General features: G+C 40.5%; 1 protein-coding gene across 13 annotated transcripts in view; it reads right to left on the bottom strand.

Annotated features, from left to right (window-relative positions):
- WNK1 (WNK lysine deficient protein kinase 1) overlaps positions 1–16,513 on the bottom strand; it is a 98,713-nt gene that overhangs the window by 6,510 nt on the left and 75,690 nt on the right. For 8 of the 13 annotated variants that reach the window (XM_040650576.2, XM_015286695.4, XM_015286737.4 and 5 more), the window contains 9 exons: positions 15,064–16,493; positions 11,918–12,001; positions 8,471–8,557; positions 7,716–7,785; positions 6,252–6,331; positions 4,718–5,355; positions 3,574–3,776; positions 2,133–2,327; positions 768–860 (listed from right to left, as the gene is read on the bottom strand). In XM_040650576.2, coding sequence (XP_040506510.1) covers positions 768–860; positions 2,133–2,327; positions 3,574–3,776; positions 4,718–5,355; positions 6,252–6,331; positions 7,716–7,785; positions 8,471–8,557; positions 11,918–12,001; positions 15,064–16,493 — 2,880 coding nt within the window. The remainder of the gene's footprint in view (positions 1–767; positions 861–2,132; positions 2,328–3,573; positions 3,777–4,717; positions 5,356–6,251; positions 6,332–7,715; positions 7,786–8,470; positions 8,558–11,917; positions 12,002–15,063; positions 16,494–16,513) is intronic. The other 5 variants (XM_015286692.4, XM_015286704.4, XM_015286721.4 and 2 more) reach the window with 4 other exon arrangements.

The following is a 16,513-nucleotide window of genomic DNA, read 5'->3' as shown; positions in this document are numbered from 1 at the left end:
CAAGGGTTGACAGAATGCCTGAAGATGGCCATTTCCCCACCTCTACTGCTATGTGCATCATATTTAGTCTGCCTCTGATTCACAGTAAGAGCTTCTAAATCTGTGGCCCATTTGAGTTGACCTGAAAATATTCTGTAACTATTTTTAAGTTTCAATCTTTTACTCTCCATCTGCTAACGAACACAAGAAGTCAATGTTAACTGCCTACAGGTGGCATCAATGCTCTGCACTGTGATCAGCACTGGTGCTGACAGCATGCATAAACACCCAAGTTGCACAGTAAGCACACTGCTGGAAGGAAGCAACACATCCCCTCCACCATCATTTACAACAGTGCCCAACAAAGGAATAATTTGGGAAACAAATCTTCCTCACTGTTCCCCTAGGAAAGAATAATTCCCCTGCAAGTCTCATGGCAGCTAATATATATTGAAGTGTAATTAATAAGCAGGCCAAAAGAAAAGGCCCAGTGTGCCACATCTGGCAAGCCAACCTCAATTTCTGCCATTTCACTGACCTGCCCAGAAGAGTTTCCACCAAAAGCTTAGAGAAATCAGTGTTTGCTGAAACAGTTTAAAAACAGAATACCTAACACGAGAACCCAAACTTCTAAAGGTATGCTAAGAGCAACTCAGCCTAGCCATGGAATGGGAGGGAATACAAGGCGGCAGATGAGGATGGGCTGCATGAAACAGATCCAAGCAGCAGAAGAAAACAAAAAGACAAAACAAAAAAAAAGACAAGGAAGGAGTAAAGGTGTTACACACAAAGAGCCAAGCAGGGCGTACTCAGAAATCGGGTCCTCCTGCCACCAGGCTTGAACGTCACTCTCTCAGATGCACAGTTAAACTTCGCACAGCCTGTGAGAAAACAAAAACGGGAAGAACAGAGAAAGGAGAGGAGAAGAGACAGAACACCACTACAAGATGTTAGCAACTTGAGGTTGGGAGGGTGAAATGCATTAACATGGCACACAAGAGTAAGCTTCGAAGAGTGGACCAAAGAGTATGCAGACAACATACGGAGTGAAGAGACTCGCTTTCAGTACAGCGGACACGAGGCCAAGTTTGCTGTGTTAACCTCCAGTTTATAACCCAGCAGTGGGGTTGCCATTGGTTGGAAAGCCAAATGCCAGCAAAAGCGTCTAATTGTAGAAGATAACATACAACTCTACATACAGGGAGGTGCAAGTAGCTCAAAAATACTTGAACAGTTCAACACAAAAATCTCTACAGAAAACTCTTCCCAAAATTCTTTCAAAAGGTCAATTTCTGTTTTCCATTTGTACTTCTACAAATTCAGCAATAATATTTGTTTGGTTTGATGCATTTTATCAGTCTATGATAAAGCTTTTCAGAAAGATGTTAATGCATAAAAAACTGAAGCAACTACGTTCGTAGAAGCAAAAGGATCAAACTACCATCTCCTGAGCAACTGAGAAGGAAAAAAGTCCTCATCCAAAATAAATCGGGGCTGAGTGAGAAATGATTTGATGCAACCTAAGCAATCCACAACTTGAATAAAATGAACATTTTATTCCTACACCACTGCATCCTCCTATGCTGCTGTCCAGGATAACTCTTTAATGCATAAATGCAGAACATAATCCTTCTTTTTTCCCTTTCGTTGCCAAAAAATTGTTAACAGAAACAGCCACAGCAGTTTCAAATTCTAAAAGGAGTGGTCTTCTGAAATTTTCCTACCATTTCAATTACTTATTGCCAACAAAGCTGTTCTGCCTCTTCCTTAATCTCACATTTGAACCCACCTTTCCTCTACCTCTCTCCATCATCTCCTCACCCTTTCAGCCAACACCTTCTCCTCTCAGGTCAGAAGAATATTGCTTGCTGCCACCACACTGCATTCTCTTGTGTTCTCCTCAGTGTTTTCATTATAGCAGACAGGGCCACATGCTATATATTAATTGTTTTAACAATCTTGGCACATTCTGTTTATGTGAGAAGCTAGAAATGTAGTTGCAAAACATATGCCCTTATCAGTTTGCATGCACTGGGGTCGAATTCCCTGTCTACTTTATGATGTGTATTAAACATCAAGTGGCATCACGTACATCATTCTTTCACCAGCAATAAAGGTGCAAGACTTGACACTAAATCCGTTTGAAGTCTTACCTTGGCCTGGCGCAGAAAGGCTTGGTACTGAAAGGGCACCATCACTGGTAAAGGCAGAGTAGAGGTTTTCGCTGGAAGGTGAAGGTTTGAGGGGCTGTAACAAATGGTTCTGTCCAGTCTCTGGCACACTACCAGGAGGATGAAGAGTTTGCTGTGGGGGCAAAACTGATGGTGCACTCTGAGCTGACAAGTTGCCTGCAGGAAGAGTGAAGGCAAAACACATCTGAATGTTTCAGCTTCCCCATGTCATTTTCTAAGCTTTTTTTCAGTGCACCCGAGGGAGAGGATGAAAAACAGCAGAACGTATGTCTGAGTTGTTATGCTAGTAATGGAGAAAGAATGCAGGGGAAGGGGAAGTATATTCATCCTCTGAACTTGACAATTCCAGATGAGAGAGAGGCAGGGAAGGACTACACCAGCTTGTTAGAGAATAGTAAGACTGAAATAATTTTTCTTTACTTCAGTCTTAAGGGAACTTAGTGCTAATTCACTGTCATGCTCACACAGAGCTTCTCTATCATATAATAAACCAGAAGTGAGCACAGTGCGACTGGATACAGACCCTACTACATGACACGGAGCTGCCAAAGTCAGCGTGTAGTAACAAATATTGCTGCTCACAGGCAGGATTTGAGTGACATCTACAGATACATACCAAGGATTTGACATCCATGCCAGTCAGTCACAAAACTATTTTTCAATTTATTATAAAAATTGTCTCAGTGAGAAACGAAGCCTTGACAACTGAAATCTTCTCAATTTGCTAAGTACAAAGAATTGTCACTCCCTAATAATTTGCTACATCCACGAGCTATGACTTTGGTTTCTGGCAATATCATGCTTAAGTGCTATTAAGTATGAAAAACCATTTTTGAAGATGAACGAAGATACCACTCCCATTCTATAAAATCAGTTTCAGGAGAAAACAAGAACAGTTGATGCTCCGTTCCTGGAGACTTTCAAGGTGATGCTGGATCAGGCCCTGGGCAACCTGACCTAGCTGTGGTGCCTCTGTTCACTGCAGGGGAGTTGGACTAGATGGCCTTTAAAGGTCCCTTCCAACTCTAAGGATTCTATGATGTATGAAAAAAATAAAAATAAAAAATCCCTCTGTAAATTTATACTTTTCACTCAGGAGAGATCCCCAGTCCTCTTACAGCCCTATCACTAATCTAAAAGAAAACCAAAAAACCCATACCCACAATTTTAAACTGCTTTTACAAAACAATGAAATATAGTTTGAGTAAATTGCAGAAGCCACAAGCAAGACTATCAAGTAGCAAAAACAACTTAAAATGACTTTGTAGTCCAGGCAGTGGAGGAGCTTGGAGTGGAGAGAGCAGGAGAGTAGGGTGCAGCAGAAGAACCATATCAGTCTGGAAATGAGTGGTAGCACCCTATCAGTTCTGTCTTATTTAAAAAGAAATTGAGAAAGCCTTACCTGACAGCTGGGGGCTCTTATTTCCCTGGGAGCTGCTACGACTGGATTTGCTGCTTTTGCCTTTCGTGGGTCGTCTCCTCCTTCCTGAAAGGGGCGCAGCAGGGGGAATAATGACTGCAGGCGGGACCTTTCCTAGTTTTGTGTACAGTGATTCAATCTCCTGCTTCTGGCGGCTCTGCAGCTCCTGGATCTCTTTAAGGTGCCTAGCAAGTTACAAGAGTATTACTTAAAAAACTGTATGCACCTACTTGTACGAATACAATCCCTCCCCCCCCTCCAGTCAAGCTTGACCAGCTTATTTGGTCAAACTCCCATAAACATTTAAGTGCAGATGAAATAAATCCCTTCCACAAACAATCACTAAATACATATGGCAGAATGCTTGGTTTTTTTCCATCTTGTCTAACACTGACTAGGAATTCCAATACAAAGTTTCCAGTGTTGTAATCTCAAAGCCAGAATAAACATACGCATAAACAAGAACACACAGCAAACGTATCAATCAAATCATTCATCATAAATGCCACAGGAATAGCTACAACACTCATCATCTGAAACATACGGCCTTTGAGGCTTCAACATTTGTACTGAGGCATTTTTTTCAGAGTAGTTGCCAGCTGTCCTAAAAAGTCAGCTTTCAACGTAAGTTCAATATTGAAGTCATATTCTTTGACTTCTCAATTTTCTTCTAAATCAACAGGGGTTCTCCAGGAAGTGGAGAACACCAGAATCGCTTACTAGAAATACAAAGTTGAGTTTCATTTTCAAGACAGACAACAACATTTCCACTATCTACTGAATTTCAGAGATATGCAAAAACTTCTGTACATCTGCACAGATTTATCCACAGCGTGGCAATCTGTATATGAGCACACACATCAAGATTACAGGCTAGAAAATTAACGTATCAAGTGCATACACCTGTTGCTTGGAATCATTATGTATTACTTTTCCACTAAAGAATTTTACTTCCAATGTAAACACTGACAGTGGGTCCTGATACTTAACAAAGTTTTAGTTTCTTTTTAAAGAAGGCTAGCTTTTTTCCTTTGTGAAAAGTGAAGTCCAGAGGAAACGAAATGAAATTCACATTAAGTCTTTGCTACATATTTCACACACGCACAAGGGAAGGAAAAAGCCTTACTTCTCCCGTAATCGACGGAGTTCCAATTTCAAGTCTTCATCTTCAATATCTGACTCGTTGTCACTGCTCATGTAGGACGAATTGAACGAGTTGCTAAGGCTCTGAACAGGGAGGCTGATTTTTGATGCTGTGGCCTGGAGGGAGTCTGGGCTCGCTGAGCCATCATCCAGATCCTTAGCCATTCCACTCAAGAAAGCAGCCTCTGGTTCAGAGGACGGACCGTTCATATGTGGGGACTGCCTCGACTCCAACTCTTTCCTAGGGGCTGCAGCTGAAGAAGCAACTTGTTCCAAGTCCACAGAGAGAGGGAGAGTCATTGGCTCTCTCTCCGCACAGGTGACCTCATCCTGAGTCTTTGACACTGAGAAGCGCCCCACTTGATCTGTTGTTGTTGTTACCTGAAAGCGGCCAACCTTAGTAGGCTGACCATCATCTACTGGCAACTGGAGCACAGGAACTGGCTGAGGACTGCCATGTGCCACAGCCTCGCTTTTCCGCCCGCCAGCCTGCTTTACCAGGGTACTCTCTGGACTGCTGCCAGAAAGAGGGGAGGAATCAGAGGAGGTGGTTTCAAACTGCAGCGGCTTAGTCTCGGCTTTGTCACTCTCTTTCAGCACATCATCCACTGCCACAGATACCTACAATAGAAATGCAATCATGTAGACCTTCTAAGTTCTTCCTTAACATGATACACTTATTTACATTACATAGCAGAAGCATGTGAGAGGGAGAAATAACTAGTTTCCCTGGAATGCTACAAGCTTCCCTCCAAGTAACACTGCCACTAAGAATAAGAGTTCAAGATAGACTGCATAATTAACCCCAAACATACAGCAGACTGAGAGGGGACTTCTTTCAAGAACGGTACATAATAAAGTCAATGTCCCAGCAAGGTTAACCAAAGAGCAACTAATATTAAAGACCAAGGCAAACAGTTAAACAGTTATGGTCTGACAAGATTAAATGCTGTATTCATAAGCTAGACATCGTATAATCTAGTGCAATCCTTGCCCTGAAGTAGAACAAATAACAGTGTCTGCACAAAATCCTGCAGCCACAAGCTCAGTACGGATATTTTCTCACAACAAGAATGCCTTCCAAGAGGCACACTGAGCTGGCACCAGGCACTAACTGCTTGGTGAGGATTCTCTATGAACAACCAAATTAGTTTAACATAGAATCATAGAATGGTTTGGGTTGGAAGAGACCTTTAAGATCATCTAGTTCCAACACCCTGCTATAGGCAGGGACACCTCCCTCTAGACCAGGTTGTTCAAAGCCCCATCCAGCCTGGCTTTGAATGCTTACACGGAGAGGGCATTCACAACCTCACTGGGCAACCAGTTCCAGTGTCTCACCACCCTCACAGCAAAGAATTTCTTCCTAATACCTAGTCTAAATCTACCCTCTTCCAGTTTAAAACCGTTTCCCCTCATCCTGTCACTACCTGCCCTTCTCAAAAGTCCCTTTCCCAGCTTTCCTGTAGGCCCTTTCAGGTACTGGAAGGCTGCTATAAGATCCCCCCCCAGCCTACCTGAAACCGTCCCATCTTAAGAACACCAGCTCCTGTCGTGGAAGCTGTACCACTGCTTTCTCCACCGCATGATGCTGAAGCTAAAAATAAATAAATAAATAAATAAATAAATGAGAATGGGATTGAGAAGAAAATTAGCAGGCTTTTGGATTCATGGAACTTGATCTCCTTTCTCAGCTTTGCAATGTAGAATATCAAACTAAAATTTTAAAATTAAGTATTTTTCTATAAAGTTCCATTGTGCAGTACGATTGCCAGAAGTGCACTTTTACACTGTGATAAAAAAAGTACACTTTGATTTCAAGCAGGGATGTGAAGTAGCCAAAAAATAACAAACAAATGAAATTTATCTATGAAATAACATATTTCAATTCCATACCCGAGGTGACTACATAGATTTTAAATGCTGGAGGCAATTTCTTAATAGAAAAGTGGTACATTTAAGAAATGGTGTAAACATTTACTCTAAGCAGTGTGAGGCCTTCAGAGCTGGATCCTTAGATGGTAGCTCCTAATTTTATTGTTGTATGCACTAGCAGTATAAGGTTACAAAGCTGAGAAATAGCATTCTATTTTTAAACTAATTCTGTTGGACAGCTTGTTGGGTTTATTCAGCAACTTTCCACTTTGCTTACTTTTACTACCTAAAATTAACAGGCAAAGGAACTCATGTTCTAGTAGGAGAATGAGCTTAACGGTATAGTTATCTATCAAGCATACCAGAAAGGGACTATTTTATTTTCCTGTTGGTTTTATTAAAGTTTTGTCATTGAACTTGCAATCCAAATGTTGTTCACTAAAATGGAGATCTTAAAAATTGCAATGAGTGGGGGAATGCTGATTGTTAAGTCTCAGGCTATTCTTGGAGTGTGGGTTGTTTGGTTCCACCCCTACTCCCGCACCCCTAACAGTTAAACTCATTTAGTTTTGAAAGCCACTTATCATTCAAGTTTAACTCACCCAGTCACCCCTCCACTGTTCAGAAAACAGTCCCTTTTTCTTACTGTGTTTCTTTAATTAAGTTTAGCCCCCACCTTTTTTTGGCTACATAGAAATTAAATACTCCAATTAAGGGGAGATATCCTAAATACAGAATTGCAGCATGACAACACAAAATGAAAAGGTTAAACAATTGCTGTCAAGAATATCACAAGAGATAGGAAGCAGTCCTTTCAAATTGTGAAGCTGTACCTTAGGAGTACACTGAAGATTCTTTGCAAGGTTTAATTTCTCGTTTCAGTCAGCTTTAAATACAGAGTTACTACAATATGCATGTTCCATTCCCTTCTCTTAGTCTACAGTGGAAAATGTCAGTTTACTTTCTAAAAACTAAAACAATTCTTAAGAAATTGCCACTGTATGACTTATTAGAAGAGGCTATATCCTTACAAGTTGCTAGCCTGTTTCAGTTTTGCATTAATCTCTGTGCTAAGAAATCATCCAAAATAACAAAGGCTGTCTTACCATCTTTCAGAGACTGTGCTGCTGTGGACACCAGACCAGTAACTGCTGTAGATGCTACTGAGGGCACAGACTAGAAGTTCAAGAGGGAAACAAAATAAAAATAATAAAAATCAGCAGTTTGATTCAACTTCAAATAATGTACCATAGTGCATGTTACAGAATTTTTTAATTCCATCAGGTCTAAAGGATGACCCATAAGACAAACACAAGATCTTTCAACTCCAAAGCAAGCAACATCAGCAACAGATTTTGCATGCCTTGCAACCCAAGACTACCAGCAGAACCTCCCCTTCTCCTCTGCAGAAGTAATGCATGAGGAGTCACTTGGAGATCGATGTTAATCACTATCATCCTTCTACATCAATATTTTAATATAGTCTGAAGAATTGAAACCTACACTTTAAACATCTCTCCTAAATGACAACTGACTTCCCACATACTGCTAGTTTAGCACCCTCTTTTCCCTTGTTTCATAATCACTTCCCATTTTAGTTCTGGGATATTAACAGCTTTGCCAGAAAAGATGGGTTAAGAACTAATCCCAGAACCAGCCTTAGGAAATACAGTATCTATTGCAACCTACATATTTGCTCCATTTCGCTTGGCTCTGTCCCACACACTGAAAGATGATTCTTTGTTTTTACTTCAGAAGCCTATGGACTTGTGCAGTGATATTAAAGGCAGTGACTTAAGTGCATGAACTTGAGATAATACTGATTACTTGAGACTACTATAAGTCAATATTGCAAACGTACACAGGCAGGAGCTGATGTCACTGGAACGGTCTCTGGACTAAGGGTTCTCCTCAGCTTAGCATCCAGATCTTCCAGTGGCTGCTGGGACTGATGAGAGAGGAAACAGTAAACAGCTGCCCCAGCTCAAGAAAGATACATACGTATTTCTGAAAGTGCAGCCACATTTAATACTAAAATTTAAAGCAGTCGGCACAGTTTTTATATTTCTATCTTTCCCTTGCTACGTGCTTACATTTAACATGTACAACACAGCAAGACAGAAAACAATTTAAGCAACACATTTGGAAAAGCAGAAAAGAAACATTAACTGAAACATCTGTTTTTCACAACGTTTGCATTCCCACCCTTAAGAACTGTGTAAAGACAGCCTAAGTCTCCAGGTTCTACAGCCTTTGGTCCACAAGGATTACACAAACTCTTTATGAACGTCACTAAGAAAACTCACAAAAAAATGAGAAACGTGCCCATAATTATAATAACTGAGGAACAAATCGTCCCAAACTGGTCTTGAGATGACATGCACTTGGATTGCTAATTATGAGACTGGTACTAAGGAAAAAATATTGCTTAATGAGGTACTGACAGAATCAGTAAGGAAGACAAAGCTATCTACTCTAAGACAAGCCAATAATTTTTCAGTCCGTATTATGTGACAGCAGCAAAGGCTCTCAGCAGTCATCTAGATTTGATCCAATTAGTCTTCTCCAATTTTGTCTCACACTCCAAGGCAGGTTTTAGAGTTCAAATGAGAGGTAAGCTGTTTACAAGTGACAAACAAGAGAGCTGTATTTTTGCCTTTTCTATACCACAGATCCCCATAGAAACATCTACGGTAAGCAGAAGCCTTTAGCAGTAGCACTGTAGGATGAACTACACTAGTGGTTACCACTGTGTTGAGTTTGGGGGAAATGATTACCAAGATAACCAGTTCCAAGAGATGACCTGAAGTAGTAAGAACTTCAGGCGACTTATTTTAATTGTTTCCAGATCCATTTGCTACCACTGTTCGTGAACACAGATGAATTACCACCAAACTGGCATCTCTTGCCTCTTGAAGAAAATCATATTTCAAAAGAACTGGCTGAACGGTATTAAATAAAGCTTCTGGTTCCAGCAGCTGGAGGAAAAGATTCTGCCTGCTAACACTATCTCACAACTCCACATAAGACAACTAGCTTCTTGCTCAGTTTGGAGCCAGAACATATCCATTCCTAATGAATCATCTTCAGCCTGCCAGAAAGAAGCAAGTAAAGTCAAATACAGTGGCCGTGTCCTTTCCATGATACATTTAATTAGCAATACCCTGACTCTGACTTCCTAAATAATGGATGCATTCTTATCACTTTCCAAGATTTAAACGCACATTTTAGAAAAAAGAAAACCAAGCAGCAGCTCTGGACACAAAGGCCATCTGCAAGGACTCATTGACTGAGCCTGGTTGTATTACTATTACTAGCTTGCATTTGCTCCATCAGGAGGACTGAGAAGGTAGTCAAATAGGAACAGTCAGGATGAGATGCCAACTTTCAGCTTCTTGTAATTCTGGTTTATTATACTGTTTCCATTCTAACCTCTTTTCTAGATCCTATGCAAACTTGTCTGAGAGATTCCCTAGAAAAAAAATGACATCTGTTGGGGTAACCAGAGAAATTACTGAATAAAGACAGCTTCTGCTCAGGCAGTGTTGGAGGATAAAAAACTGTACAATGAAAGGAAGGTCTATTAATGCCATAACCAACATAAAAGCTGCTAACATGCCTTGCTGCTCAACTCTTTTCATGCCTTTGGAACCAGGTATTACTACATTCCTCACATTTGAGAGACAAAAGGAAATCCTGTTCAAAAAGAATCTTTGAAGATCAGTATCCTAATACATATAATTATGTTTTTACAGTTTTAGCTGTAGAATTAATGGAAGTCATGACAGCTCATTAAGCAAACTTGCCTTAGCACAAGTTTGAATTATTTACAATTTTCTTCCACTATCCCTTTGTGTAACAGTCAATTTAAATCCTTTCAAACTAAAAGTTCTCACAGGCTATTGTAAAGCCCAACAAAGGAACAGCTTGCAAAGAATAAAACAACCTTTACAGGTCATTTTAAATTCACTTCCATGGGCGAAACTTGAATTCAAGAGCTCTACTTCAAGAGATGAGGGCGAGACTGTTACCAGAGTGTCAGGAAGCAGGACTTCATCAGGGTTAGCTCACAGTCTGCACTACAATTCTCAATGGTCAAAAAAAACCCAAAAGAAGTCCGGCTGTGATGCTAGTAAGTATTGTACAAGTCTTCATACTGTAGCTATCATATTGGAAGTGCTTTAAAATTATAGTTAAGTCTTAAGTGAATAATTCCTTTCTATGAAAGGACAGATTTCAGTAAAGATGTAGACATCAGATGTATTCCAAGAGTATTTTCTGCAGTCCAAAGCCACAGATGGAAGATGTGAACACTATAAGAAGTACAGATACATAGGTAGGGTCACTTTTACAAGAAAATTACTCTGAGCCTCATGTAAGCACAGCTAGATACCCTTTTCAACCATAATGTCTATACAGGTTTGAATTTAAAAACAAAAAACAAAAAACTGAGGTCAATTCTAGAATGATATTCAAGTGTCCTTGGGATAAAGAGTTGTGTTTATTCAGTCCTCCTTCAGAAGCAGCAGACTTCCATCTCAAAATCTCATGGGTTTTGTCTGGTTATTTTTTCAGCCTTTCTTGGTATATTGAACTGTAGTGTTTCCATCTTACATTGCACAGCATTTACAAGATCCATAAAACAATTTTGTCTCAATACATTTTTCTTCTACATTTTCTCTATTTCTTAAAAAATCAAAGTGAAGACAGTTTTAACCCATATGATCTTGAACTGATTACCTGTCCAATTCACATATAAAACATCCAGGCTAACTGCTGCACACAACAACAGAAATTGAACAAGGTTAAGCCACTGTTATATTTCAACTCCTGTTTAGGATTAGGAGCATCACAGACCTTTTACAAAACTGAGAATCTATTGAAATAAGAGTCTAGTAGTAACCAAAGGGAAAAAATTAACCAAGACCTCTGAAAGCCACTAACTCTGTATTAATGTTAACAATTAATTGTGATATATACCGCTTCTATAGAGAGCTATTTTGCTACTGTAACTTCTCATTGTGTGAAGAAAACTCACCTGTGACCTCTAAGGTTCAGATTAAAACATGAAATAACTTCAAGCCTGAATTATTGTTTCTGTATTTCAGACGCTGAGTAGAGCAGCCCAAAAGACAAGCTAAATCTACAGCGCTGAAGCAACTCTGCCCACTGCTACATTTACACAAAAGGGGTTACTATGCCAAAAGACAAGAAAAACAGACATTAATGACATGCAATGGAGAGTTTAATCGAAACATGCCCTTTGAAAGAAAAAGAGGCAGATAAAATCTGCTGAGTCGTGTAGCACCTGAGTTAGTGAAGGTCCTGGAAAAGGTGGCAGCGGCTCACTGGACGGAGTGCCAGCTGGAAGTTCAGAACCTACTGGTAGCACCTATGGATAACCAAGAGGAAACGCGAGTCCATCAGACACGGAACAACCGAAGGATCAGATACCAAGTTACGGTCAGTCATGCCCTACGACAGAGGCCTCTGTGTTTTTTCTGTGGAGACTTCCTTCCTGAAAAGGCAGCATAGAATCTTTGCGGAGTTCAGCAACAATTAAAGTAGGTGGTTGTTTTTTGGTTGTTTTGTTGCTGTTCTATGGAGGCTTTTTTTGGTTGGTTGGTTTTGCTTTGCTTGTTTTGTTTGAGTTCTGTTGGGTTTTTTGCTTTTATCATTTAGATCCAGATTGAGTAGTCACAATTTCCACTTTAAGCAAGCTGTTCTGTCTATGAGCACAGCAACTTGGTTGTCTTATTTTCAAGTCTGCAAGAAACGCTACAGCAGTATTTCTTAAAAAAAAAAAAAAAGCTAAATTTCCAAAAGACTTCATTTATAAAAGAGTGCAAGAATGCACTCAACCTCCTCCCAAAAGATCTATTTTAATGGCTCATTAACAACACCAGGCCATGTGCCTCTGGCAAACAGTTCCAAGCAATGACTTGAACAGAGATTGTCATGCCTGAGGATGTCTCCACTTGTTGAAAAGCATATTTATCAACTTCTCAAACCAATTACTTTTTCTTTTTTTTTTTTTTTTTTTTTTTAACCTGAAGGGTGTTGCACACCCACAGAAGATGACTAGGCCATGCAATCAGACAGGGGCAGGTCATCCAGGTTATGTGGTAGGAGTTAGAGAAACTGGAAAGGTTAGAATGAGGGATCAAAGCCTCCCAGCAAGGTCAGACAGTACATTCCAGTTAGTTATTTCCATTGTTAGGGAAGTGGGAACTCCTAGGAATTAAGTGACCCATTACACAATTTGTGATTCTCATTCTCAGCTGTAACCTTGAGGCTTGACCACAACTTTGAAGAAACAAAGGACAGTCCTATGAGTTACAGCGCTGGTCAGCTGGCTTCCCTTTATGACAGTGAACACTGCTGGATGTGTGTAATAGGCCCAAAATCTACTGTGGTCTTCAACAAGTAGAACCAGTTCTAGCCATGTTATCACAGCTTAACTAATAGTTCAGATTGCAGTAATAACTGACCAGTGAAGATACTGGACACAATTATCTCTTCTTCCCAAAATGTTTCAGCAGCAACTAAGCCAAGTTGCATTACTGCAGCTCTTCTGTGTGCTGAGATCATATACATGGACATTACTGGTTCTGATGCACGATGACTTGTTAAGCTGTGGTTAATTAATCCTTTAGTTTATAAATATGAGGCAAAATACTTTTTAAATACATTCATAAGACAAGTCAAAAGCATTCAGGCTAACAAGTTGATTGCAAACAAAACATCTTCTTCCCCTACAGTTTAGAAAACCCCAGAAAACGAAAACATTAAACTCTATAAGCTCAAAAACAACACAAAGTGCAAATGAAGTTAGAAAAAACACAAAATAATTTAGAAGTGAAGAATTCAGAGAGGAGATATTTTCCCCACAACAGACATAGAAAATCCTGAACATTTATTCCATTTAAATCCAAGCACTTGTAATTACGGGTTTCCACTTCACAAGCTTCTATCTGCTCCAATTATTCCTAAATCATTAACTAGTTTTTACAATTTTCTGATCTTTCTTCAATGCAAATGAATGGCCCTGTATCCAGGTTTCCTCCCCAGCTTCCTTGACACATGTTCCTGCTGAAATAGCAGAAATTTTCTACTTAGCAATTGAATACAATCTAAAACAGAAAGAAGTGCCCCACTGGGCTTAAAAAGTAACTGCTGAGTCCAAGTTGGTGAATTACTTACAATTCTAGTGCCGCATGCTATGTGAGAGGAAAGGGTATCATTTACAATATCTGCTAGGGATTAGAATGGAAAAAAGAGATAAGGATCTCCAGAATCTTCGCTCCATTCATTCCCTTTTACCTCTACATCTTTTACTTCCCCATTAATTTTATTTCAGTGTGGTCTTGTTAGAGGTGGATTTAGAGGTCAATGTGTAACACATGAGAGATAGATTTATACCCTCAGTAGCATCAGTATGTTTTACTTAACCTTCAGGGAAGAAAACCCAAAGTAGGGAAACAATACGAATACAGCTGAGAATAGCATAGCTGAGAACAGAACAAATGGGAAGGAATTCCTAGGAAACTATAAAAACAAGTGAAATAAGGAGAAATCTGCAGAGGCTGGGGAAATCCTCAAAAATTATTGCTATAGAAGCAATGACATTCCCTCAGGCCTCAAACTTCGCATTAGTCTAACAACATGTTTTTCCAGTTAGCTGTAACCTCCTCATAGTATGTCATACTGATGAAATTATTCTACCAGTTCTCATGGTGATTATATCTGGTTTGATTTAAGAAAAATATCTACACACAGGAATGGTACTATATTTATACCCCATCTATCTCTTCGCTTTTGAGAAAAGAACTGGGAAAGGAACAGTGTGAGTCTGGCTCATGGAGAAGTTCTGATTCTTGGAAATTCTTAATTTAATCACTCTTGGGCAAGATTTATTTATTTTTTTCCCCATTTGCCTTGCTTCCCTGTACAGAGGCACCATGTAATCTGAAGGATTTTAAAAACATTCAGTTTAGCTCATCCCTGCTGTCAAGGAACGGGCTAATGATAAAAAGCAAAACTATGCAAATCAAGACTGCCTTGTGAAACTTAAAATGATCCTGGCTCATTTTAACGATTATGGATAAAATAAAAAGCCATTTTAAGCAAGCCTTCCAAACTTCTATTTTAAAAAAACACTAATAAAGAAAAAAACACAGTTGCTTCACTCTTTGTAGTTTAGGAGCACGAAAAAAGAACAGTGACACTAGAGAGTTCTCAGACAGAACACAGAATTGGATGTTTGTTTCAGTATGGACAGGAGAAAAAACCCTCTTGACACAAAGAAAAAACACAGAAGCTAAATGTTTCCTTCCAATATTATAACCAAAGTCACCTTTGCCTGAATATTTTTGCTTTAAAAAAAATGGATTCTGGTCAAGAAGTCTGTTCTCTACGACACCTGAATATTCATATAAACATTGCATTGCTTACCGGTACCCTGCTAAGAGGGGGCTTCGAAGGAGAGGTCCCTGGTTTCACTACCGCTGTTGCAACGCTGCTTGGTGCTGAAATATAGCTTACTGGGGTGATCACTTGTCCAGGCGTGGCGACTGGTGTCAGCACTGGCAAGCCAGCTGGTCCAAGAGGCAAACTGCTCGGAGGTATACAAGTGCTAACGGATGTCAGGGGTTTAGTTGGTGCAACAACAGTGGTTGGGATCCCGGGAATAACAGTAGTTTCCATGATCAATGACGTCTCCAGAGATACCGATGGATGTGCTGCTCCCACGTTACCATGTTCACTGAAGAGAGACCGTAGCTTTTCTTCCAGGGTCTTTATATCATCAATGCCAGGTGCTTTGGACTGAGCATCAGCATCAGCCTCCAGACAGTGAATATGAGGTTGATTGGGTAATGGAGCTGGCTGGGGCTGGCTGTGTATCAATGTTTGCTGTACTGCAGGCAAGTTAGTAACTGGCTGTGGTAAGACACCAGGTAGGGGAACCTGGGGCAAAACAGGTGTTGCACCTGGAATCTGGGATAGGACAGGTGTTGATGTAATTGCTGATGGGATGAGTAAGGGATGTATCACTGGCTGAGTGACTGAACCACATAAGCTTGTTGCTACAGAGGATGACAAAGGTGCAGAGATTGGTAGCGATAAGCCAGCTGCACTGGAGGGCTGCGATTTATCTGCGGACTGCCCACTCTCAGGCAGTGATTGTGGAGCACTTACAACTGTTGTTTCTGCCAGACTGGAGACGGAGCCACTGCTAGTAAGCTGAGGAAGCTGCAAAGCCACATTCTGAGCCTGAGACAGGGCAACAGATGTCTGCGGTGCTGCCAAACTACTTACAATTTGAGGAGTAGATTGAGATGTCACAGCTGGTGCAACGACACCAAGACCAGTGACACCAGGAACCTGGGTGGCAGGCAGTGCCAAAGAAGCTGGCGTGCTGATGCTAGGTGCAATGTCTCCAGTTACTGGCTGAGCAGGCTGGGATGTGATAGTTAAGGAGAAAGAAGCAGGGGCGCTCACGCTGGAAGCCACACCACCAGACAGCTGCTGTCCGGATTGTGAGGCCAGAGGTGGAGAAACAGAGCTTGGCACACTTGCACTTGGTGCAACTCCAACAGCTGCATTTTCTGAAGACAAAGTAACAGAACTTGGAAGAGAAACACCTGTGCTAGAAGGAATAGATATTGAAGGAGCAGCCACAGATGCAGGAGGTGCACCACTGCTTGCCATGGTAGAAAGTGCAGGTGGAAATGGTGGTATTGTTTGATTAAACACTGGAGGAGCTGTACTAGGTCCTTCTGTCATTTGACCATGTCCAATCTCAGAGAAAGCTTGTTGTAAGCTCAGTGATGATGCAGAGTGGGAGAGATTCATTCCAGGACCATGTAGTGGAGATGCAGCAACTGAAAGAACATAAAAATAT

This window comes from Gallus gallus, chromosome 1, assembly GCF_016699485.2.
Source record: "Gallus gallus isolate bGalGal1 chromosome 1, bGalGal1.mat.broiler.GRCg7b, whole genome shotgun sequence".
NCBI lineage: Eukaryota > Metazoa > Chordata > Aves > Galliformes > Phasianidae > Gallus > Gallus gallus.
Note: the sequence above shows the minus strand (reverse complement) of the source record. Positions and strands in the feature narration are given on the sequence as shown.